The sequence below is a fragment of the Hoplias malabaricus genome, chromosome 2, assembly GCF_029633855.1.
Source record: "Hoplias malabaricus isolate fHopMal1 chromosome 2, fHopMal1.hap1, whole genome shotgun sequence".
Taxonomy (NCBI): Eukaryota; Metazoa; Chordata; class Actinopteri; order Characiformes; family Erythrinidae; genus Hoplias; species Hoplias malabaricus.
In genome coordinates, this window is record NC_089801.1 from 63,812,080 (window position 1) to 63,835,832 (window position 23,753).

At 42.5% G+C, this 23,753-nt stretch overlaps 1 protein-coding gene across 2 annotated transcripts; it reads left to right on the forward strand.

The window, feature by feature from the left end:
- The first annotated feature begins 1,380 nt into the window (after positions 1-1,380).
- Positions 1,381-7,491, forward strand: LOC136686965 (lipopolysaccharide-induced tumor necrosis factor-alpha factor homolog). 2 transcript variants are annotated; one of them, XM_066661095.1, is made up of 5 exons: positions 1,381-1,508; positions 2,267-2,345; positions 2,958-3,116; positions 5,778-5,910; positions 6,452-7,491. In XM_066661095.1, the coding sequence occupies exons 2-5, from the start codon at positions 2,267-2,269 to the stop codon at positions 6,555-6,557; spliced, it is 477 nt and encodes a 158-aa protein (XP_066517192.1). In that variant the 5' UTR covers positions 1,381-1,508; the 3' UTR covers positions 6,558-7,491. The 2 variants fall into 2 exon arrangements, with proteins under 2 accessions (XP_066517192.1, XP_066517194.1); XM_066661097.1 differs by having other exon boundaries at positions 1,396-1,508; positions 2,249-2,345.
- Positions 7,492-23,753: the final 16,262 nt, after the last annotated feature.

Here is a 23,753-nt window from a genome sequence, read left to right on the forward strand (position 1 = left end):
AGTCACCATTCTTTTTATAAACCTGCATTAAACTGTAGAAAGTTTGCACTGACACCCTTGTTAGACCAGGCCTTTTTATTCATTTAACGTTACACTTTTATAGTGCCTTTCTAGAAACCCAAGATCCTTTTGTCTTTTGTGTTCATTTGTGCAATGACACACACACACACACACAGTGAGTTCATAAGGATACAGTGAATCTCATTCTTCACTTCATTACACCTGAAGAGTTCATCACACAAGAGTTTTTCCTGTTGATAATAAGGGCTACATTTATCATTTTCTCTGTGTAGATTAAGAGGAACGTAAGCTCAAACTTGTATCAGTTTAAGGGCTTGATCAGGTACTGGACTCCAAATGGAGGAAATGAGTAAATGAAGAGGAAAATAAAGATCTTTTATTTCTTTTCACCAGGTCTTGCCTCACAGTTTGACAGTCCATCTCAGCAGCTGATATGAACCCTCCTACTGAGACGTCACGGCAACAATGACTCTGCAAATCACCCCAGAAGAAAAGCGTGGGACAATGTTGATGTCAGTGATGCTGCTACTTTACGCCAGGTCCATGCTTTAAAATAATAGTTTTTATAAGTTTCATCACAAGAACATTTATTTGTTTTAATGAATTTTCATTTCACAACATAAACAAAATAGATTACAACTAAAATAATATTAATGATCAAATTAAAAGACAATACAATAAATAGCAGTATTTTCATTACTCACTAGGTTAATGAGCCTACCCGGAATCACTGGACACAAGGCAGGAACACACCCTGGAGGGGGCGCCAGTCTTTCACAGGGTGACACACACTCAAACATTCACTCACACACTCACACCTAAAGACACTTTTGAGTCTCCAATCCACCAACGTGTGATTTTGGACTGTGAGAGGAGATCAGAGCCCTCTGAGAAAACCCACACAAACACAGGGAGAACACACCTGGAGCTGTATAGATCCAAATAATAATAATAAAAAAATAATTATTTATTTAAGAACTTGGTTAAAAAGATATGTTTTTAAAAGCTGTGCACTGAGCTTGATTGACGCATTATAAAAACCTCTCCGCTCTTGCTCTAGTTTACATTGGGTATCTGTGTAATCTGCGTAACCAATGTTACACAATACTGTACATGATTCCTCTGTAATTTCACCTGTGTGTTCTAACAGACTGATTGGGATCAGAGAAAAGCCAAAGAACTCTGAGATGTCTGCCATGTGCTCTCCCTCCCCTTCGTCCCCACCTCAAATCACACTTGAGCTCCGTTTACAAACATGGCCCTGGCAGGAACTTTTCTTAGCCCTTGAACTGTTTCGCATTGTATCAGAGTGGCAGTGTAAACAATGAGCTAGTCTGGTGATAGATCACCTGGTCTTTTTGTCCCTCCCTACTTCTCTTTCTCTCACACATTACTTCTCCCTCTCTGCCTCATTCCTGTACAGCATCAAAGCAGAGCAAGATAAAGTTTCAGATTTCCTCATCGCCACTGGTATATCCTAAAAGCAGGTATGTACCTCACGTGAGAGTGTCTTTACATTTCTGTTTTCTTTACATTTCTTTGGGATTTTTATGGTGTCCCTTTGATTCAGGATCATTATATAAACCAGAGCAAATTCTTCCTGGATGAGTACACAGTGAATGAATCTGGACACCTGAGTTTAACTATGTTATGATATGAAATGGTATACTGCTCACTGTTCACTGCCTGATGCTCTGGACACGGTTACTGTACACTGTCAGAAAATGTCAGTGTCACCACCCACTGTCACTGTGGTGGTACCTTCTGTTGTCTCTGTGGTGGTACCCTCAAGGGAACATATTTGTACCTTGTTTTATTATAACTGTAGATTTTAAAATTGTGTTGATTTCATACGCTCCGTTTCATCTTCAGGACTTTTATTATGTTTTTTTATATGACACAGTTCTATAATGAAACATTACAAACATGTATCTCTCCTTCTGAAGAAGAGAATGTACTGTACCTTTAGGAAACACAACTGTCGTACTTTGTAAAGACACATTTACACTGTTTTTACCTTTTTCTGAGAGTGATGCCACTCTAAATGTTCACATTAAAGAGACTGATACTATGTGGTTTGAACTAACAGATACAACTTTGCACATTGTCACACCACTTTGTATTAGACTCTCACTGTAAAAACGGTGTAGTTCAGGGCTGCACAACAACTAAATAACAGTTCAACAGTTCAAAAGAAAGTGGCGTTATTTCTCGCTTTGTCTTACAGTGTTTTAAAACTCTGTAGATGGACAAGAAGGACCTCCCACCACCGTATTCAGGACCAATGCAGATGTCCGCGATGCCTCAGTATCCTCAGCACCCAGGTCTGCGCATCACATGACATCTCATAATGTGACCTCACTGCACTGTTATTATGAATAGAAGTCATTTCACTGATAAAACACATCATAGACCTCTTTCTGCAGTTTCCATTAAGTGTTCTCCCATGGTCCTGTTTGTTCTTGGGTGAGGGCTTATACCTTCAAGAAAGTCTGAGCTGTTATGATTATGATTATTATATTAGAGACATTTGTCCCCCACTCTTTTCCCACGAGTGAACGCAGTTCTGGGTCGTAATTGAACATCTATGACCTGCTTTTACACACGTGTGCAGAGCTGTGATTAAACAGACTCAGACGAGGGGGCGGGGCAGTTCTTAAGTCTCTTCACATGTTGTTGGAAGTGGAGCAAAATCAGAAAGCCTTGTTTTATCCCATGTTTACTGATTTGGGCAGATCACAGGAAAGGGCTGTCTGGATTGGTGGGGGGGCTCCAGATCCCCAAATAAATGTTCACATTCACTGAGCAAATGGTTTATAAGTAAAATATCTACTTTAAAGTCTCCATGTGGTGAAAAAAACACTAGCTCTTTTAATTCTTCAGCTCAAAGTAAGTCATTGTTTGACCCATGGCTTGTGTCCTCTTGTAAATAACAGTAATGCAGGCTGTCCCTGGAACTGTGATGGTCGAACCCATGATGCAGCCAGTATCCGTAATCCAGCAGGTTCCTCAATCTGTGACAGTGATCCAGCAGCCAACCACTACAGTCATTCAGCCTGGATTTCAGCAGACGGTCACTGTGGTCAGCCCTGTGGGTGAGTGGTTAGTGATTTATCAGTGTGTAGTGTGTGTGTTTGTGCCTTGATCTCAGGTCTAGAGAGAAACTACTGAAATAAGTTAATGAAGATTAAAGCATGTGTTGGTTAGCCACATGTCCAGTGTATATTTACGCTGAAGCTATAAAAGTAAATTAGCTGCTGTATTACATTATAAATAAGTACACAACTGAAGCTAATTAAATTTAAAAATGCTTTCTTGTACTTGATTATAACAAAATATTACACTGTGTTTAAGTGCAACAGATACATTAGGAGTACGAATAAATGTAAAAAGGTAACGTATAGTTTTAAAAATTCAAACATTCTCTCAGTTTTAGGACACTGTCACACAGTATTAAACATTATTATTATTTTATTAAAAAACTCCCTGCATTTATAAAGGCTCACATTGAAATCCCCAAAATTAAATTGTCTAAACCAAAACTCATTAATATTTTCGATACAATATTATCCCCAAGAACAGAACAAATCAATGCACATTTTTTTGCAGCACTTTTTTCCTGATGGAACTCATAATGAATTCAGCGGCAAATAAATGACTCTCTCTCCATTTTCAAACTACTTCATTTTTATTTTTATTTATTATTTTGTATTTTTTTTTTTAACAAAGTCACAGTTGTCATTTGTAACACTATACAACAGTTACCATAAATGACAAAAGAGTGGAAGAATGTTTGAGTTTTTATTTACAACTATACAGTACACAAAACAATCTTTAAAACTGTTATTATGCACTGAATACTTTGCAGTGAACTGCGGCTTAAAACGACGCACACAAAAAAACGTTTAGCTGGGATCAGATCCAGATCTTGAGGTGATCAGGCTTCAGATCCACTATGAGGTCTCATACAGACACTGTGAGATATTTTGACTCTAATCCAGTGGTTATCAAAGTGGTACGCCAAATGACCTAGAAAGTTTACTACTTAATTAATGAAGTGTAAAGTTTGTATCTGTACATTACATAATGTTTCACAGTTTTCATAATTATGACTTGTAGAAAAAGACAAAGTGTTGTGAATTCACCGTAGTTGATTACATCTGTAAAGGAACAGTGAGTGGGGGACAATGTTCCTCTGCTTTTTTCCCAGGGAGGGAACACTACCCCCCAATTTCTTTGAGAAAGCCCAGTTTCAGTGGATTACTGGAGCAGTGGCTTTCAAGGAGAGGAAGCTCAATCATAAAATATGTCGGTTTATTTATACGTAAATTCTACCCTCCGTTCGTTTTCAAGAAAATGATCTGTGACCCTGTCGTACCAACAAGGCGTCTTTTCCAGGGACTTGACTAGTGTCCTCACAATGGCCAGCAGAGCTAGGCTGCTTAAATGGCCTTGGCCCATGTGAAGTGTGTCCGCCTGTGCAAAGGGTCGCTGATTCGCTCATTTTGCTGTCAATCAAAAAGGGATTCAGCCTCAGACAGATCATCCAATCATCATGCAGAAGCTGTGCGTCCGGGCCAGCCGAGGCCAGCCCACTGCCCCATAGACCCCCAGAGACGCTCAGCGTCCGATGGGCGGGACAAAGCCCAGCATTTATCCAATGACTCGCCTCGTTTCGCTGCACTTTGCTGCTTCTCCACTGAACTCTGTGGACGCTCAGCGTCCTCACTGTTTAAATCACTGTGAATCTGCGCGAATGATTGAGAGGAAAGCCGCGTCTTTACCAGTGATAAGAAGCTGATTCTGATGTTGATCGCGTTTTAGTGCATATTTATTCAATGACATGTACACACAACAGTATATATTTGATCACTTATTTTTTTACATTTTAGGGGAAGCTGAGCTTCCCTTGCAGTCTTAGAGCAATCTTCGCTGTACTGGAGGTAGGCAAAGGCTTGGTAGTGGATTTTATTATAAAAAAAGGGCAAAGCAAAATCGAGAAAAACAATCAGAGACCAAGCCCGAGAAATACTCTGAAGCCCACAACTAAACCCAGAGGCAAAAATAGAGAGAAACTAAGCAAGAATTCTGTACATGTGAAGTCAAAACAGAAGAAACCACTTAGCTGAAAGAAACATGGTCGTTTTTCTCATCATTACAGCCCTAAAACACAGTTTAACACAGTGCTGCCCCTCCTTTAAATACTACTACAAGCGCAGAAAGCCTCGGTGACCTGCACCCAGCGCCGCACTGTTTTCACCTGGAGCCTGTTAAAGCACAGAACTGATATTACATTGACGTCTTCTCGTTTTTATTTCTTTCAACATTTTAAAATGTATTGCCCTTAAATTGTATACATTCTAATAAACATTCAGTTTAGGCCAATAGTTATTTATATTTTTTCTATAAATTTAATTATTTTAGATAATTGTGTGTTAATTGACAAATTCAAAGTAAATTAAAGCAAAAAAAAAAAAAACATGCACAAAATTCAAGCATGCCCCCGGCTCCGAGGAAAAACCAGCGGCCACATTTCTGTGGTAAATATCATAGGTGGTACCTGGAGGTTTTGGTTTGATAACAGGAGGTACTTGGTCTGAAATGTTTAAGAACCACTGCTGAAGAACTACACCTGATCCAATTATGAATTCAGAGCAGAGGAGCACTGCAGTAGATCTTGAGGTAAAGTGATGTATTGTATGTGATATTAAATGAAAGGGTATTAATGAAGTGTGTGTGTGTGTGTGTGTTTGAAGTGGTTCAGCCTCGTCTCGGAGAAATACCTGGACAGCTGAAGTGCACGTACTGCCAACATGACGTGGTCACAGTGACTCGATTCATCAACGGAACACTGGTCTGGATCATATTTGGAACACTCTTACTTTTCCTGTGAGTTATTAAACGACGCGTGTTGATGATAAAAACCTGTATCTGAGAGAGCGAAGTACAGTGACTGGTGCTGGAGGAACAGAAAAGCTTTTTCAAATCACACCTGTTTATAGAATAAAGCCTCATATCCGTGAGCACAAAGTTGACTAAAGCATTGTCAGAATTTCAAAATTTCGTCATCATTTTGAGATACCATCCACACTTTTAATACAGAGGTATAGAGTAAAACTGTTATTCTGCTCTACTTTAGCATCAGCTGAGACCTCATGGACCTCTGGATGTGGAAAGAAAGCCCCTAATTTTATTTTATAGTTATTAATACACAATAAAAGTCCTGCAGAAATGGGAGGTATTCACCTGATTCTTTTTTTTCATAGCTTACATATGGACAGGTTTGTTTTAGCTGCGGTGGGGGGCCAAGTTCTCATAAATCTGGCCATGTGTCTGGGTGCAGATACTGAAGCTTTGTCTGTCTGAGTTACTGAACCTTACAGGATATTTTACAGTGCCCCTTCACAGTTCCTCTCTTGTGTTTCTGCAGGATTTGGCCGTTCTGTCTGATCCCGTTCTGTGTGCACAGCTGTCAGGATGTGGAGCACAGCTGCCCGAACTGCCGCAATATCATCTACATTCATAGACGATTGTGACACTTTCCAACAGACGACCACTGCATAATTCTGTAATACAAATCACACCTGTTTGACCCAATCAGCACTGGTCTATACTTAAATACACATTATGAACGCAGTCTGTGCTGAAAGGGTTTCTAAAGGGCCTTCTCTAAATTCCTTTAATGTCTACACTGTGGTCTGTGTACCAAGAAATGTATTAGTAATTTCTAAACCAGATCATTTTCCAACCTAGTTGTATTCCTTTGAATAAAACGGGTTATTCTTTTGCCTTTAAAGCAACACTATGTAGTATATTTACCTTAAAATTAAAGCTTTAAAATCATTGTGATGATGCACTGAGCTGTAATAGGGAGACGAGAGCCTCTGTTGTGGCTACTCTGGGCTCATCACTGCAGAAACTGCACTCTGTAACTTCCAGCAGAGGGTAGGAAACCGCCCCCTCCCCCCTTTGTTTTAGAATGGTGTGGTAAATGTGATTTACACTCTGGAAAATCCAGTTTGAAACACAGCGTCACAGCGTCAAGATGTTTGGGGCACAACTATGTAAATACGTCACAGACAAAGCACAATAGTGGGGAAGTGAACTATTAAACACTCATTTCTGGGATTTGACACCGTGTGAACTCGTAGTGAAGTAATCTTTAAAACCAGTAAGACAGCGGTCTGGAGAAGGAGCAAGTTCCACTGCATTCCTGTGCTTTTTCATCATTGGAACAGAAAAAAATATATAATGAAAAGTATGTGTGACGCAGAATCATTCTTAATTATCTATGACTAATCCACGTACTGGACCATTAACTAACACTGTTTCTCCGGGTAAATCACTGCATACTGTAAAAATAATATTAAAAAATCTAATGAGTATATATTTTACTTTTTTTTTGTTTGTTGGTTTGTTTGATTGCAGAGTAAACACAGGCAAAAACAAGATGAGTGATAGAGGAGATGGTAGAGGAGGAGATAGAGGAGTGGTAGAGGGATGACTGATAGAGGAGGAGGTAGAGGGAGGACTGATAGAGGAGGAGGTAGAGGGATGACTGATAGAGGAGGAGGTAGAGGGAGGACTGATAGAGGAGGAGGTAGAGGGAGGACTGATAGAGGAGCTGGTAGAAGGAGGACTGATAGAGGAGATGGTAGAGGAGGAGATAGAGGAGTGCTAGAGGGAGGACTGATAGAGGAGGAGGTAGAGGGAGGACTGATAGAGGAGGAGGTAGAGGGAGGACTGATAGAGGAGCTGGTAGAGGGAGGAGTGATAGAGGAGATGGTAGAGGAGGAGATAGAGGAGTGGTAGAGGGAGGACTGATAGAGGAGGAGATAGATGAGCTGGTAGAGGGAGGACTGATAGAGGAGTGGGTAGAGGGAGGACTGATAGAGGAGTGGGTAGAGGGAGGACTGATAGAGGAGGAGGTAGAGGGAGGACTGATAGAGGAGATGGTAGAGGGAGGACTGATAGAGGAGTGGGTAGAGGGAGGACTGATAGAGGAGATGGTAGAGGAGGAGATAGATGAGCTGGTAGAGGGAGGACTGATAGAGGAGTGGTAGAGGGAGGACTGATAGAGGAGTGGGTAGAGGGAGGACTGATAGAGGAGTGGTAGAGGGATGACTGATAGAGGAGGAGGTAGAGGGAGGACTGATAGAGGAGGAGGTAGAGGGAGGACTGATAGAGGAGCTGGTAGAAGGAGGACTGATAGAGGAGATGGTAGAGGAGGAGATAGAGGAGTGCTAGAGGGAGGACTGATAGAGGAGGAGGTAGAGGGAGGACTGATAGAGGAGGAGGTAGAGGGAGGACTGATAGAGGAGTGGGTAGAGGGAGGACTGATAGAGGAGGAGGTGGAGGGAGGACTGATAGAGGAGATGGTAGAGGAGGAGATAGAGGAGATGGTAGAGGGAGGAGTGATAGAGGAGATGGTATAGGAGGAGATAGAGGAGCTGGTAGAGGGAGGACTGATAGAGGAGTGGGTAGAGGGAGGACTGATAGAGGAGGAGGTAGAGGGAGGACTGATAGAGGAGATGGTAGAGGGAGGACTGATAGAGGAGTGGGTAGAGGGAGGACTGATAGAGGAGGAGGTAGAGGGAGGACTGATAGAGGAGATGGTAGAGGGAGGACTGATAGAGGAGTGGGTAGAGGGAGGACTGATAGAGGAGGAGGTAGAGGGAGGACTGATAGAGGAGGAGGTAGAGGGAGGACTGATAGAGGAGTGGGTAGAGGGAGGACTGATAGAGGAGGAGGTGGAGGGAGGACTGATAGAGGAGATGGTAGAGGAGGAGATAGAGGAGATGGTAGAGGGAGGAGTGATAGAGGAGATGGTATAGGAGGAGATAGAGGAGCTGGTAGAGGGAGGACTGATAGAGGAGTGGGTAGAGGGAGGACTGATAGAGGAGGAGGTAGAGGGAGGACTGATAGAGGAGATGGTAGAGGGAGGACTGATAGAGGAGCTGGTAGAAGGAGGACTGATAGAGGAGATGGTAGAGGAGGAGATAGAGGAGTGCTAGAGGGAGGACTGATAGAGGAGGAGGTAGAGGGAGGACTGATAGAGGAGGAGGTAGAGGGAGGACTGATAGAGGAGTGGGTAGAGGGAGGACTGATAGAGGAGGAGGTAGAGGGAGGACTGATAGAGGAGATGGTAGAGGGAGGACTGATAGAGGAGCTGGTAGAAGGAGGACTGATAGAGGAGATGGTAGAGGAGGAGATAGAGGAGTGCTAGAGGGAGGACTGATAGAGGAGGAGGTAGAGGGAGGACTGATAGAGGAGGAGGTAGAGGGAGGACTGATAGAGGAGTGGGTAGAGGGAGGACTGATAGAGGAGGAGGTGGAGGGAGGACTGATAGAGGAGATGGTAGAGGAGGAGATAGAGGAGATGGTAGAGGGAGGAGTGATAGAGGAGATGGTATAGGAGGAGATAGAGGAGCTGGTAGAGGGAGGACTGATAGAGGAGTGGGTAGAGGGAGGACTGATAGAGGAGGAGGTAGAGGGAGGACTGATAGAGGAGATGGTAGAGGGAGGACTGATAGAGGAGTGGGTAGAGGGAGGACTGATAGAGGAGGAGGTAGAGGGAGGACTGATAGAGGAGATGGTAGAGGGAGGACTGATAGAGGAGTGGGTAGAGGGAGGACTGATAGAGGAGGAGGTAGAGGGAGGACTGATAGAGGAGGAGGTAGAGGGAGGACTGATAGAGGAGTGGGTAGAGGGAGGACTGATAGAGGAGGAGGTGGAGGGAGGACTGATAGAGGAGATGGTAGAGGAGGAGATAGAGGAGATGGTAGAGGGAGGAGTGATAGAGGAGATGGTATAGGAGGAGATAGAGGAGCTGGTAGAGGGAGGACTGATAGAGGAGTGGGTAGAGGGAGGACTGATAGAGGAGGAGGTAGAGGGAGGACTGATAGAGGAGATGGTAGAGGGAGGACTGATAGAGGAGTGGGTAGAGGGAGGACTGATAGAGGAGATGGTAGAGGGAGGACTGATAGAGGAGTGGGTAGAGGGAGGACTGATAGAGGAGGAGGTAGAGGGAGGACTGATAGAGGAGATGGTAGAGGGAGGACTGATAGAGGAGTGGGTAGAGGGAGGACTGATAGAGGAGGAGGTAGAGGGAGGACTGATAGAGGAGATGGTAGAGGGAGGACTGATAGAGGAGTGGGTAGAGGGAGGACTGATAGAGGAGGAGGTAGAGGGAGGACTGATAGAGGAGATGGTAGAGGGAGGACTGATAGAGGAGTGGGTAGAGGGAGGACTGATAGAGGAGCTGGTAGAGGGAGGAGTGATAGAGGAGATGGTAGAGGAGGAGATAGATGAGCTGGTAGAGGGAGGACTGATAGAGGAGTGGTAGAGGGAGGACTGATAGAGGAGTGGGTAGAGGGAGGACTGATAGACTGATAGAGGAGCTGGTAGAGGGAGGAGTGATAGAGGAGATGGTAGAGGAGTGGTAGAGGAGGAGATAGAGGAGTGGTAGAGGGAGGACTGATAGAGGAGTGGGTAGAGGGAGGACTGATAGAGGAGGAGGTGGAGGGAGGACTGATAGAGGAGTGGTAGAGGAGGAGATAGAGGAGCTGGTAGAGGGAGGAGTGATAGAGGAGATGGTAGAGGAGGAGATAGAGGAGTGGTAGAGGGAGGACTGATAGAGGAGTGGGTAGAGGGAGGACTGATAGAGGAGTGGGTAGAGGGAGGACTGATAGAGGAGGAGGTAGAGGGGTAGGAGCAGTGTGAAAGAGCCTCTAGAGGGAGCTAGAGGTATTTGAACTAAAGGTGTTTATGAAAGTGGTGCACTGTGACACCCTGCCCCTGTGTCAACAGAGTTCAGAGGTCTGGGGATTTCCTTTAGAAATCTGTGTGCCACAGTGAGCTCTGATTAACCCTGTTTTGTGCACACAACCGTCATGTACACCACTGAAACTGTATTTTACAATGTATCAGATCTCACCGTGTTTCTCTCTTACTCAGGGGTTTCTCTCTTCCACTTTTGTGACTCAGAAACATACTACTAAACTGGAACAAAATGAATCAATAAACCATTACTGTGTCAATTTTGGCCACGTTTTTTTTTTTCATATATATATACATGTATATAAACACACACACGATTGTTTCTCTCTAAACCCACTGTAATCTTGTTTTCTTCGGTTTAGATGTTTCCTTTCACTTTTCTAACTGTAAATCCCATTCCTTACAGTTTGTCACAAACAATGACTCTGCACATTTGTTTTTCTTTTGTTGTGTATTTTGCTTTGAGTTTTCTATCCTGGTCCCTGTATGTTTTCCTTTCTTAACCTGTCCAATCCCGTCAAACTCTTAAAGCTCTTTCTTGAATTAATTATAAAACCCTTGTCATTGTTTCACCTGATAATTCTCTTTTTGGGGTCGGTTCTTGGAGTCCGACAGCTCTTTAAGGTGTGTAAACACTCACTTTTAGCTGCAGACTGATTTGCATATATAGTCATGGCCTTGTATGTGTTTGAGTAAAGCACATCCTCAGTGTTTAATGATTCCATTTACTCTTCCTCTACAAAATATGGAAATAAAAATACCCAGTTATTTCACATTTATTTTGTTTGAGGTGTGATTAACAAAGTCAAAATATTCAACTACTATATAAAATATTTTTTCTTTTTTTTGGTGATGTCTGATTAATTATGTATTAATTAATTAAAACATAAAACATCCTGGTAAATTCATAAAGGGTTTGAGCCTATAGAAAACTAGATGCAACGGACAATCTCCTTATTTAATTAAGACAGATCTGTGTTAAGAAGGTTTTATAGGAGTGAGATCAGTCTTAAATACCACGTGTCATTCACAAAGTGATGATATCCGCAGTTAATCGTTGTGGTTGTTTTTTTTTCAATAAAAAAGTGTCAACTGCTTCAACCAGTGCAGATTTACGTTGTTTTCCGACGTTCTTATTCACTGACGTAGGAGATTATGGAGTGAAAGCTGAGCGTAGTGATGTAGAGTTCCTGCCCAAGTCAGGAATAAAGCTCCAGTCTGCCCCCTGTAGGCCATTAGTGTTATCAGCTACATCGCAATATTTTTAACTCCTTTACATCAGAATATATTCCTAATTTAAATCTCAGTTGTGCCCATATTTAGGATTACAGCTGTGTGTTTACAGTAACTCCTTCAGATTGAGGAAAATACACATAAAAACACATTATTAACACACACACACACACACACACACACACACACACATATATATATATATATATATATATATATATATATATATATATATAAACATAATTATAAGAAGGTATAATAAGAGTCCCAGCTCTGCTTTCTTGACAAGGATGTGGACACACACTTTCAGAAGAACAACAGTTTAGAGAGTAATTAAAGCAGTGAAAGACAGTTTAGTTGATTTTATTAAAGCCACAGATATTATTTTAATACATTTCAGCTCAGTGGGAATATGTATATATATTTTTCACCCGTGCAAATCTCACAAAATAAAATGCTCAAGCATCTGTAAAGTGTTTTCTTCTACCAAGCGTGTAACTACGTCTGTTGTTAATCACAGTACAGCCAGCCCTCTGTATCCATGATGGATTGGCTCCAGGACTCACACAAAATGCTGTGGTATTTGCATATAACAATTTCTCTGTTACAAACAGTATCGTGTACTGTGTTTACCGAATAAAGACAACAGCTACATGTAGAAGGCTACAGCAGGCCATGATACAGACCACTCCACTGGTGTTCATTGTAGCTCAAAATTCAAGCCAAAAGTTCAAGCTCTGCTTTTTGGAGCTTTCTGAAACTTTTTGAGAATGAACAGCTGGCTAAAGAAATTAGCAAACGTGCTCTTATTCCCTTGTCCACCTTCACCTTTACGTCAGAAAGAGACATGCAGGGTTAACGTAACACTGTCACTGTGAAAAACATTCAGTTCAGCACCTCTAAGCCAGTTCAGACCAGTTGTGACATGACGGGCCGAGGGTGAGTGTGTGATTGACGGTGTAGCATGGTGGGAGACAGAAGCTGCTGGTGTGTGCTCTCTGTATTGTTCTAGTTAAGCTGGGAGTATTTCTGTGAAATCCAATGAAGTGGGTTTAGAGGGGGTGGGTCTGGGCCAAATTTCAGTGTTGGGCTTTGAGAGGTGTTGTGGGCTAAATTGATATCTGATCTGGTGCTGTAGTGGATCGCTAGAGGATGAGGGAAGGGAAAGGGCTGGGCCTTATGAATAAACCTAGGTATTTGGTGCATGATTTTCAATCTTTCTTTATTACTCCACACCACCTTCTGTAAACACCACAAGTAGGAAAGGAAAACTATGCAAATTACAGTTATTCTAGTACTAACGGTTATTACAATTGACAGCAAATTGGTAGTAAAAGTCAAGCCCTCAAAATGAAACTTTCAAAATTTATAGAGAATGATTGCGTCAGGTTGGAGTTCTCCGTGGTCTTTGGGTTCTCTGGGTTCCTTGGAGGATGGAATCAGTAATAGCGCTGATATACTGCAAAGAAACATCAGATGAACAGCTCATTAAACTCTGTGACAGTATATTTGGGCTTATGTCGTTTGGCTTCATATATTACAAATATTTTTGAAATTTTACAGTTCAATTTGGGCCCACTCTGATCTATCGCATATGCTTTTACAGTGTTAAGATTTTATAGTGTGGCTATTGGACCCCTACCAGTTTATATAGACTGGATTTATCAAGGTCTAGCTCTCACCCAGATCCTCTGGAACTGTCCAGGAATCCAGGAATTGTGGATTACAACACTACTATAGCAGAGAAATTTTGAGATGCCAAATTTATTTCAGCCCTAGGATATTGGTTCTAGGGTTCCTTCAGTTCTTTGTCCTGGATGTAAACAAATTTAATGATCAGTAGACGACTTATTCTGAGGCACAGTGAACACTAGCACTCACCCACGCCACTTGTAGCTGGGGCTTGGTAGACTGTCACCCCCGGCTGGAAGACTCTCTGCACGACCTGTGGCTGCATTACAGTAACAGCAGGTTGGACTGCAGGCAGTATTTGGACCTGTGGTTGAACTGCAGACTGGAGCACAGTGGACGAAGCCCCGGTCTGTAGCACCATCGTCGGTTTGGAAGCCTGATAAACCATCTGCGTGCCTGAAGACTGGATTATAGTGGGTTGGGCTGGTTGCTGGATCACCGTTGGGGCTGTGGACTGATATATGACCCTTTGTTGGGCCGGCTGTTGGATTATTGTTGGGGCTGTAGACTGGAGGATGACCCTTTGCTGGGCCACCCCTGTGGTGTAGGAGTACATTGCAGTGGACGTAACTGTGAAAGCATGAGATGTAAAGTTCAAGGGCACATTTCAGTCTCAAATTTAAGAACTCCTAAAGCACTATAGCAGAAGGTACACCTGTAGGTCCAAACGACAGATGACACCCTTTATAATGTTTCTGCTGCTTTAATTGTGTCCTGAACACAGTTAATTTCATTGACAAAAGTGTTAATTGACGTATTTTTTATGGAAGAAACCAGACAAGAAATAAAAATAATCACATATAGATTTAGATTTAGAATGTGAAAGAAGGTTTAAAAACTGAAAAATGACCTGTTATTTATGATTTGGAAACTGAAAATCACAATGAAACGAAAACAGGACAGAAAACAGGCCGGGCAGAACAGCGAAGAGGAGTCGACTCCAAAAGAATCGATTCTTACTGAATCCAGGAGTCGCTCGAATGAACGGTTGGTCAATGATTCAGAGAGTTGAAACTCTTGAAGTCGATTCAGTCTCAAATTGCAACGCCTTTTGCATTAAAAAGTAATTGTTAACTAAAGGCCAAATGTATTTAAAGAAATAAAGTGACTATATTCTTTCCAAAATGTAGGATTTTAATGTTTTTAAATGTAAAAATATTTAAGCTGTTGTTTCATTTTAACAGATAATTTTCTGTTGACTACATTTAGATCAAAACTAACAATAAGTAAATGACAAAAAATGAGAGTAAAACTAATACACATTTTAGTCAAAAGATTAAGACTAAACTTAAATCAAAATACACGGTACACACAGCGAGTAATATCAAATGTGTGTGCGTGTGTGTGTGTTTGTGTGCATGCGTGTGTGTGTGTGTGTGTGTGTGTGATGCGGAAGACACATTTAATTATATGTTGTCCAATAACAAGTAATCACATTATCGTTATTATCATTATCATTGGGTCCAGAGCCCACCTGGAATCACTGGGCTCACAAGGCAAGACACACACTGGACAGAGCACCTGTCCATCACAGGGCATCACACACTCACACACTTACACCTGTGGACAGTTAAACTCTCAGGCTGAATGGACCAATAGAAATGCTCCAGAATGTTTCTCTTCTAAAGCTTTTGGAGACAGAGGTACAAAAATACACCAGCGTTTAAAAGTCCAGTTGTGTTCCTTAAAGGTACATTACATTCTCTTCTTCAGAAGGAGAGATACATGTTTGTAATGTTTCATTATAGAACTGTGTCATATAAAAAACCATAATAAAAGTCCCGGAGATGCAACGGAGCGTATGAAACCAACACAATTATAATAAAGTAAGGTACATTTATGTTCCCTAATTAAAGGTACAAATATGTTCTCTTGAGGGTACCACCACATTGACAACGTATCTGACAGCATACAGTTGTACTTTATTATAACAAACACCCTACTCAGCTCTCGTCATTATCCAGAGGATCTGTTTACTCTGAGTAAACGAAATCCAGATCTGTAAACAAGGTGTAAACATCCCTGAGACTTATGTGTTGGATTAGTGTCTTACCTGAGCCTGGAGCAGTAAGAAGTCTGGGTGGTGATGTTGATGAATTCCCTCTGAGTGCTGCCAGGAAACTGTGAAAGACATAAACCCAAGTAGAAAGGAGGAGAGCAGCATTCCCCAACAGGTTCTTTCAGTCGTTCGCACAGTCGGGAAGAGAGTGCCAGCAGTACAGGGAAATATTCAGTTATTTGCGTGACACATTTTTAGTGTGGCTCTGTAATTACCCCATTCTTTCCGTCTATATTTATCTTTTGGTTTTTATTTCTCTCTTACTTTTTTTTTGCATTAAATCACACACTGCAAATGAGCAGCAGTCAAAATAAACACAAGGAAAAAAAGACAATAACTGATCTTAGAGAACAACTGCATCTGACTAAAGATAAAAAGAGGAATGGAACGTACTATTTCATTATTATTTGATTTGATAACGCTGTCCTCTCTCTTTCTCTTTCTCTCTCTCTCTTTCTCTCTCTCTCTCTCTCTCTCTCTCTCTCTCTCACACACACACACAGGATCTAGTCTACACACAGGAACATACATATGCACTTATTAAGGGAAGCTAATAAATGATGTATTAAAAACCATTAGATGCTTAATAACCAGTCGTGAACAATAATATCTGACTCATAAGCCCAGAGTTGATTAAACAAAAGCACTGTTTGACTTCGTCATGAGACAGCATTCAACAACAGGCTGATGTCATTCTTCTTCAGAGTGGAATGAGAAAGGTGTGTCTTAATGAGGACAGGCCATTAGAAATATTCACAGTCACGGTTATAGGAAATCTCTCTCTCTCTCTCTCTCTCTGTGTGTGTGGTCTCAGGTAATAAAAGATGGGTAGAATTACTTTCCTTCTCCCCCAGCACCCAGTACAGTGCTGGCCAATGGGATGGTGTGCCAGCTGCTGCAAGAGAACTGGCTATTAGTGCTCTCCTCCAAGTGTGTTGAACCATTCAGTGGCATTGAACTGTAGAGACAGTTTGGAAAGGTGAAAGCAGAGATGTATGTGATATTTTATTTAAATTGTAGTTATAGTATTTTAACTTTTCAAACTGCTTCCTATGCCGACGGACAGCTCATCACGCTTGGAGGAGAACACTAATTCTCCCGACCCGCTATGCCAGCTCAGAGGTGTCTGCAGTGGCTAGCATTGTGCTTGTGATGAGAGCAGAGGGAGGGGCATCTAACTGTAGTTCCAGGGGCTTAAACAGTGAAGTGTGACACCTAAACCTATGGGATAACTGTGATGATGTACAGTACCTGTGACACATCACCAAGAGAAACCATTATGTATACTTACCTGTACTTACTCACCTGCATACGGGTCATGTGAGAGGGAAAAGAGTACTATCTCTTGATGCTGAGTTTTACTTACCTGGTTGAATCCATTCTCCACAGAGGGAAGGGGGAACTAGCATCTAGAAGAGGGAAAATATATTATCTAATAAATATTGATATTATGAATGAATGTTAAACATGCCATGGCTGTAACTGAATCTTGGTACAGTTGTTAGTTCATTGTTAATTTTTATTGTGTATGAAACTTGTGTCCAAGATACTTTAACTTATACCTCTTCAGGGAATGGTATATTCTAAGGGGCGGGGCTACCTATATATATACCACACAGGGGTAAAAAAGGGGGGACTCTGCTAGACCGTAGCGAGAGGAGCATAACCTAAGGGCATAATAAGACTCAATTGATTTAGTTGTCTTTATCCTTTTTGTCTCTGCTTATAGAGAATTTTGTTTTGTTAATTTTTTTTGTTCACAAGGAGCGCGCGTGTATATATATAGTAAATAGTAATTTAAAGTCTGGTGTGTAAATAAAGGTGGAAGGGAACCAAAAATCAAACCTCTCGGTGTCATTTCAAGTCGACCTTATAACATCTCAGGCCTCTCGCCCGACTCTACCCATAGAGAACACCTCCCACCATTTCACTTTGCGATGGTGTAGGGGTGAGCTTTATCACAAATGGTGGCAGTGACTACGAACCTGATGACAGCAACCACATACAGTCCACGACAAGAAACGAGAGAAAGGTACGACGCCGAAAAGCGGAGGAGCGTTGTGTAACTCCAATAATAACCACTAGGAGAAGATGGCTCCCAAGAAACCACCAGTCACCCAGACACGGAGCGAAGAAGAGGAATGCGAGTCAACCACCGTCAAAGGGAATACATCGGAGATCACTAACTTACAGCAGATGCTCGAAAGCTTTTTCAGCTCTCAACAGCAGAGAGATGAAGAACTGCGGAGAGAAGCGACGAAGCAAGAGCAGAGGTGGCGTTCCCTACAACACCAGTTCGGCCTTCTACAGGAAGAAGTACGGAGGGGCCAAAGTGGAGTACAACAACACAGGGAAACGGAGCGTTCCACAACAGCATCGCACACAAGAATATACAGACCCGCGACTCCGGCAGTACGTGCATACGACGCGATGGGAGAACAATTAAGGACAACACAGGTAGCGTGGCCAAGACTCCCGCAACTTAAAGATGATGATGACATTGAACATTACTTCATAATGTTTGAGCGGTTAGCGCTAGCGGCTAGATGGCAGAAAACGGACTGGGCTTTTCATCTGGTCCCCTTGCTGGAAGGAAAGGCAAGAGCAGCCTACGTCGCCATGAGCGTTGAAATAATAAATGACTTTGAAGCAGTGAAAGAGGCTATTCTCAGAAAGTTTGAGATTAACCCTGAGACTTACAGACAGCGTTTCCGTAAAGGGCACGTATTAAAGAACGAGACGCCGAGGGAACTATTCACGCGGCTCACGGGACTTTATGAGAGATGGATACGTCCAAAAGACAAGACAAAAGAGGACATCGGACTAACCATCGTTCTGGAACAGTTCCTGAGCGTAATCAATCCAGAATTGAAGAGCTGGATATTGGAACGCAGCCCGACTTCTGCGGAGCAAGCGGTTGAAATGGCAGAAGCTTTCATCGCGGCACGGCAAGCCGAGGGAGAGTTCCAGCTCGGAAAGTCAACCTTCACCAAACAGACCAGTAAGTTTGAGAGACGTGACTATGGTAGTGGTGTTGAACGTTCAAAGCCAGCCTTTAAAATGCAGTGGCATAAGTCCATTAAAAGCTCAGCTGAAAAACCAAAAATAAGATGTTTTAGCTGTAACCAAATAGGACACAAAAGCTCTGAATGTCAATATCCTCCCACTAGCTCTAACCAACTGTGCTACACCCCTAGAAAAGAAAATCCTTTTAGTACACAGGAATGTAATGATGAAACCACAGTAACAGTTAAATTGAATGGCAAAAAGTTTAGGGCTTTATTAGATACTGGGGCAAGCCAAACTTTAGTCACACAAGCATGTCTTGAAAACTCTCAATATAGCCTTACAGGTACGTTAAAGGTCAGATGCATACATGGTGATGAGCAGATTTATCCTACAACTGAGGTTAATATATCAATTAAAGGGCAATCCTACCTGGTACGCGTAGGAGTGGTACAAAACGCTCCATATCCCATCATACTAGGCAGAGACATCCCTATTTTGATTGATTTATTGAACTATAAAAATGTAAAAACGGCAGAGGCTATGGTAGTGACCAGGCAAAGCAAAAAAAATTTAGCCAAAGATACCACAGAACTTTTTAAGGAATTGCCATATGCTGCAGAAACTAAAAAAAAGACAAGGAGAGATGTAAGGAAAGCTAAAGTTATGGGAACCAAATGTCTGGAGAAAATAGAACTGCCAGATACAGATAACATTAGTTTACCCTTTAACTTTGAACAACTCCAAAATTTAGATGAAACTTTAAAACCACTATTTGAAAAAAGCAGACAATATAGTGACAACACTGATAAAGGATGCCACTTAGCGATTAAAGATAACAAGCTATATAGAATCACTGATAAAGGTGAGCAACTAGTACTCCCGGTAAGCCTTAGGGAGAAAGTGCTTAAAATGGGACATTCAGATCCCTGGGCAGGCCACTTCGGGCAAGCTAAAACATTCAGCCGCATAGCATACAGATTTTACTGGCCAGGTCAGTATGCAGATGTGATTAAATACTGCAATAATTGCCCGGAATGTCAACTCACTGCAACTCTAAAAAAGTCAGACAAGGTGCCTATGGTGAGCATGCCTATAATAGACATACCATTCTCTCGCATAGCAATGGACGTAGTAGGGCCGTTACCTAGAACAAAAAACGGCAACCGTTACATTTTAGTAATATGTGACTATGCGACAAAATATCCAGAGGCTTTTGCCCTCAAAAACATTAAAACTCGTCAAATTGTCAATGCTCTGATACAACTTATTTCAAGAGTAGGGATCCCGAAAGAGATATTGACAGACAGGGGCACAAACTTCACTTCAAAACAAATGAAGCAAGTGTACGATTTATTAGGCATTAAAAGTATTCACACCACACCATATCACCCTCAGACTGATGGGCTAACAGAACGTTTCAATAAGACTCTGAAACAAGCTTTACAGAAGGTGACGAACAACAACGGTACAGACTGGGACATGTGGTTACCCTATGTGCTGTTCGCATATCGTGAAGTACCTCAAGCTTCCACCGGCTTTTCCCCGTTTGAACTCCTTTATGGAAGACAGGTGAGAGGTCCGATGGATGTCCTGAAAGAAGCTTGGGAAGGTGAGAAGAGTGAACAGAAACTGAACATTTTAACGTATGTCTTGAAGATCAGAGACAAGTTGAGTCAATTGACAAGTACTGTCCATGAAAACATGGAGAAAGCTCAAGAACAGCAAAAACACTGGTATGATAAAGTGGCAAGGAAGAGAGTTCTGCAAATCGGGCAGAAAGTACTTATTCTACTACCCACCAGTGACACTGGGCTTTTAGCCAAATGGCAGGGGCCATATAAAGAGCAAAGACAAGTCGGAGAAACTACATATGAACTCCACCTGCCTGACAGACGGAAGAAATTTCAGAGCTTCCACATTAACATGTTGAGACCCTGGAAGGAGCCTGAGAATAAGAGTTCGGAGCAGCTATGGATAAGGGCCGTTCATGATGAAGACGAGGTGGCCGAACAGTATTTCCCCACAAGAAACGAAGGTTTCGTTCTTCCAAAGGTGCCCCACTTAACATCACAGCAACAAGAAGAACTACTGCACGTGGTTCCACCTAAGCTCTTCTCAGATGAACCAGGATTAACAGACGTGACCCAGCATAACATCAGACTCATCAAAGATGAACCGATTAGGCAGTTCAACTGCAGAGTTCCAGCACGACTTGTCCCAGAGTGGAAAAAAGAAGTTGAGGCTATGATCAAAATGGGAGTAATAGAACCGTCAAAGAGCGAATGGTGCAGCCCTGTCGTCTTGGTTCCCAAGAAAGATGGAGGCTTACGGTTTTGCATTGACTTTTCAAAGCTAAACGCCGTGTCTGCTTTTGACCCATATCCCATGCCAAGAGCAGATGACCTAATAGAGAGGCTAGGGAAGGCTAAAGTTCTGTCCACGGTGGATTTATGCAAGGGATACTGGCAAGTTCCACTCAGCCAGTCCGCTAAAGAGCTGACTGCATTTAGAACACCATCAGGACTATACCATTTCCGTACAATGCCATTCGGATTACACGGTGCGGCTGCAACCTTCCAGAGGTTGATGGACGACGTTCTCAGAGGTACGGAGGACTTCGCGGCAGCTTATATAGATGATGTGGTGATCTACAGTTCATCATGGGAAGAACATCTACAACATCTAGGCATTGTCCTGAGGAAGATCGCAGAAGCAGGTCTAACAGCAAACCCCAGCAAATGTCATCTCGCTCGTGAGGAGGTCTCATATCTAGGTTACATCCTGGGCGGGGGTCAAATAAGACCTCAAGTGGACAAAGTAGAGGCCGTGAGGGCAACACCCCAGCCTAATACAAAGAGGAGGGTACGTTCATTTTTAGGTCTTGTGGGATGGTACCGCAGGTTCATCCCTAATTTTTCGACTAAAGCAGCAGCACTGACGGATTTAACCAAGAAGGACATGCCTCAAAGGGTTAAATGGACAGAGACCTGTGAGTATGCTTTTAAAGACCTCAAAAATGCATTGTGCCAGGAGCCAGTTTTAGCCAGCCCTGATTTTTCGAAACCTTTTATTGTGCAGACTGATGCATCAGGTACAGGGTTAGGTGCTGTCTTATTACAGGGGGAGGACGCTGAGAGAAAACCTATCCTGTATATAAGCAGGAAACTGTTTCCACGTGAGACTAACTACTCTACCATCGAGAAGGAGGCTCTCGCTATCAAATGGGCGCTTGACTCTTTAAAGTATTACTTGCTTGGACATGACTTTGTTCTAGAGACAGATCACAAAGCTTTGCAGTGGATCCAGAGAATGAAAGACTCTAATGCTAGGATCACACGATGGTACTTGTCATTACAGCCCTTTCGTTTTACTATAAAGTATAAAAAAGGTACCCAGAATGTAACAGCTGACTACCTGTCCCGCCGCTGGGAAGGCGTTGAGCTTAAGGAGGGGGGTGTGTGATGATGTACAGTACCTGTGACACATCACCAAGAGAAACCATTATGTATACTTACCTGTACTTACTCACCTGCATACGGGTCATGTGAGAGGGAAAAGAGTACTATCTCTTGATGCTGAGTTTTACTTACCTGGTTGAATCCATTCTCCACAGAGGGAAGGGGGAACTAGCATCTAGAAGAGGGAAAATATATTATCTAATAAATATTGATATTATGAATGAACGTTAAACATGCCATGGCTGTAACTGAATCTTGGTACAGTTGTTAGTTCATTGTTAATTTTTATTGTGTATGAAACTTGTGTCCAAGATACTTTAACTTATACCTCTTCAGGGAATGGTATATTCTAAGGGGCGGGGCTACCTATATATATATACCACACAGGGGTAAAAAAGGGGAGACTCTGCTAGACCGTAGCGAGAGGAGCATAACCTAAGGGCATAATAAGACTCAATTGATTTAGTTGTCTTTATCCTTTTTGTCTCTGCTTATAGAGAATTTTGTTTTGTTAATTTTTTTTGTTCACAAGGAGCGCGCGTGTATATATATTGTAAATAGTAATTTAAAGTCTGGTGTGTAAATAAAGGTGGAAGGGAACCAAAAATCAAACCTCTCGGTGTCATTTCAAGTCGACCTTATAACATCTCAGGCCTCTCGCCCGACTCTACCCATAGAGAACACCTCCCACCATTTCACTTTGCGATGGTGTAGGGGTGAGCTTTATCACAATAACATAGCGACTAACATCCACACAGTAGGCTGGGGTTCAGTTCCCAAAAGAGTCCTCGGTCTAGACTCCTAACACTTTGTTACTATGAAGGTGTTGATGTCTTTATGACGTGAAACAGCACGTAGGTGGCTGTTTGAGCATGGTTTTCACATTTATTCTTATTCATAATATAAAGGGAACTCATGCAGAGCTCACCACCAGGGGGCAGCAGAAGAAAGATAATAAGGAGCCAGTAGGTATCTCTTTATCTGGACAAGGGTTCAGCTCAGACTACTGCTGACACACACAGAGCTGTGTCCATCAGTTTTTAGACACCTCCCCAATGTGAAACGTTGGCAAGAGCCCCTTGGTGAGCTGTGGAGCTGTGTTTTCAATTCATAACCGATCCCCTAATGTTCTCAGGTCCTCAAAGCAATGTGCCAACATCTAGTGTAAAGCCCATCCTAACAGGTAGAGCGGGTTCGAAAAACCCTCTTGTGTGTTTCTGGGGCTGTGTTTGGCGCGACACCATTCGCATTGGTCAGAGCCACGGCTTGGTGTTGGTTAGTTCAATCCAATCTACCAACATGTGTTTTTGGACCGTGGGAGGAAATCGGAGCACCCAGAGGAAACCCACGCAGACACAGGGAGAACACACCAAACTCCTCACAGACAGTCACCTGGAGTGCGATTTGAACCCACAACCTCCAGGTCCCTGGAGCTGTGTGACTGTGACACTACCTGCTGCACCACCGTACCGCCCACATGTAAACAAAGATATTGATACGAAG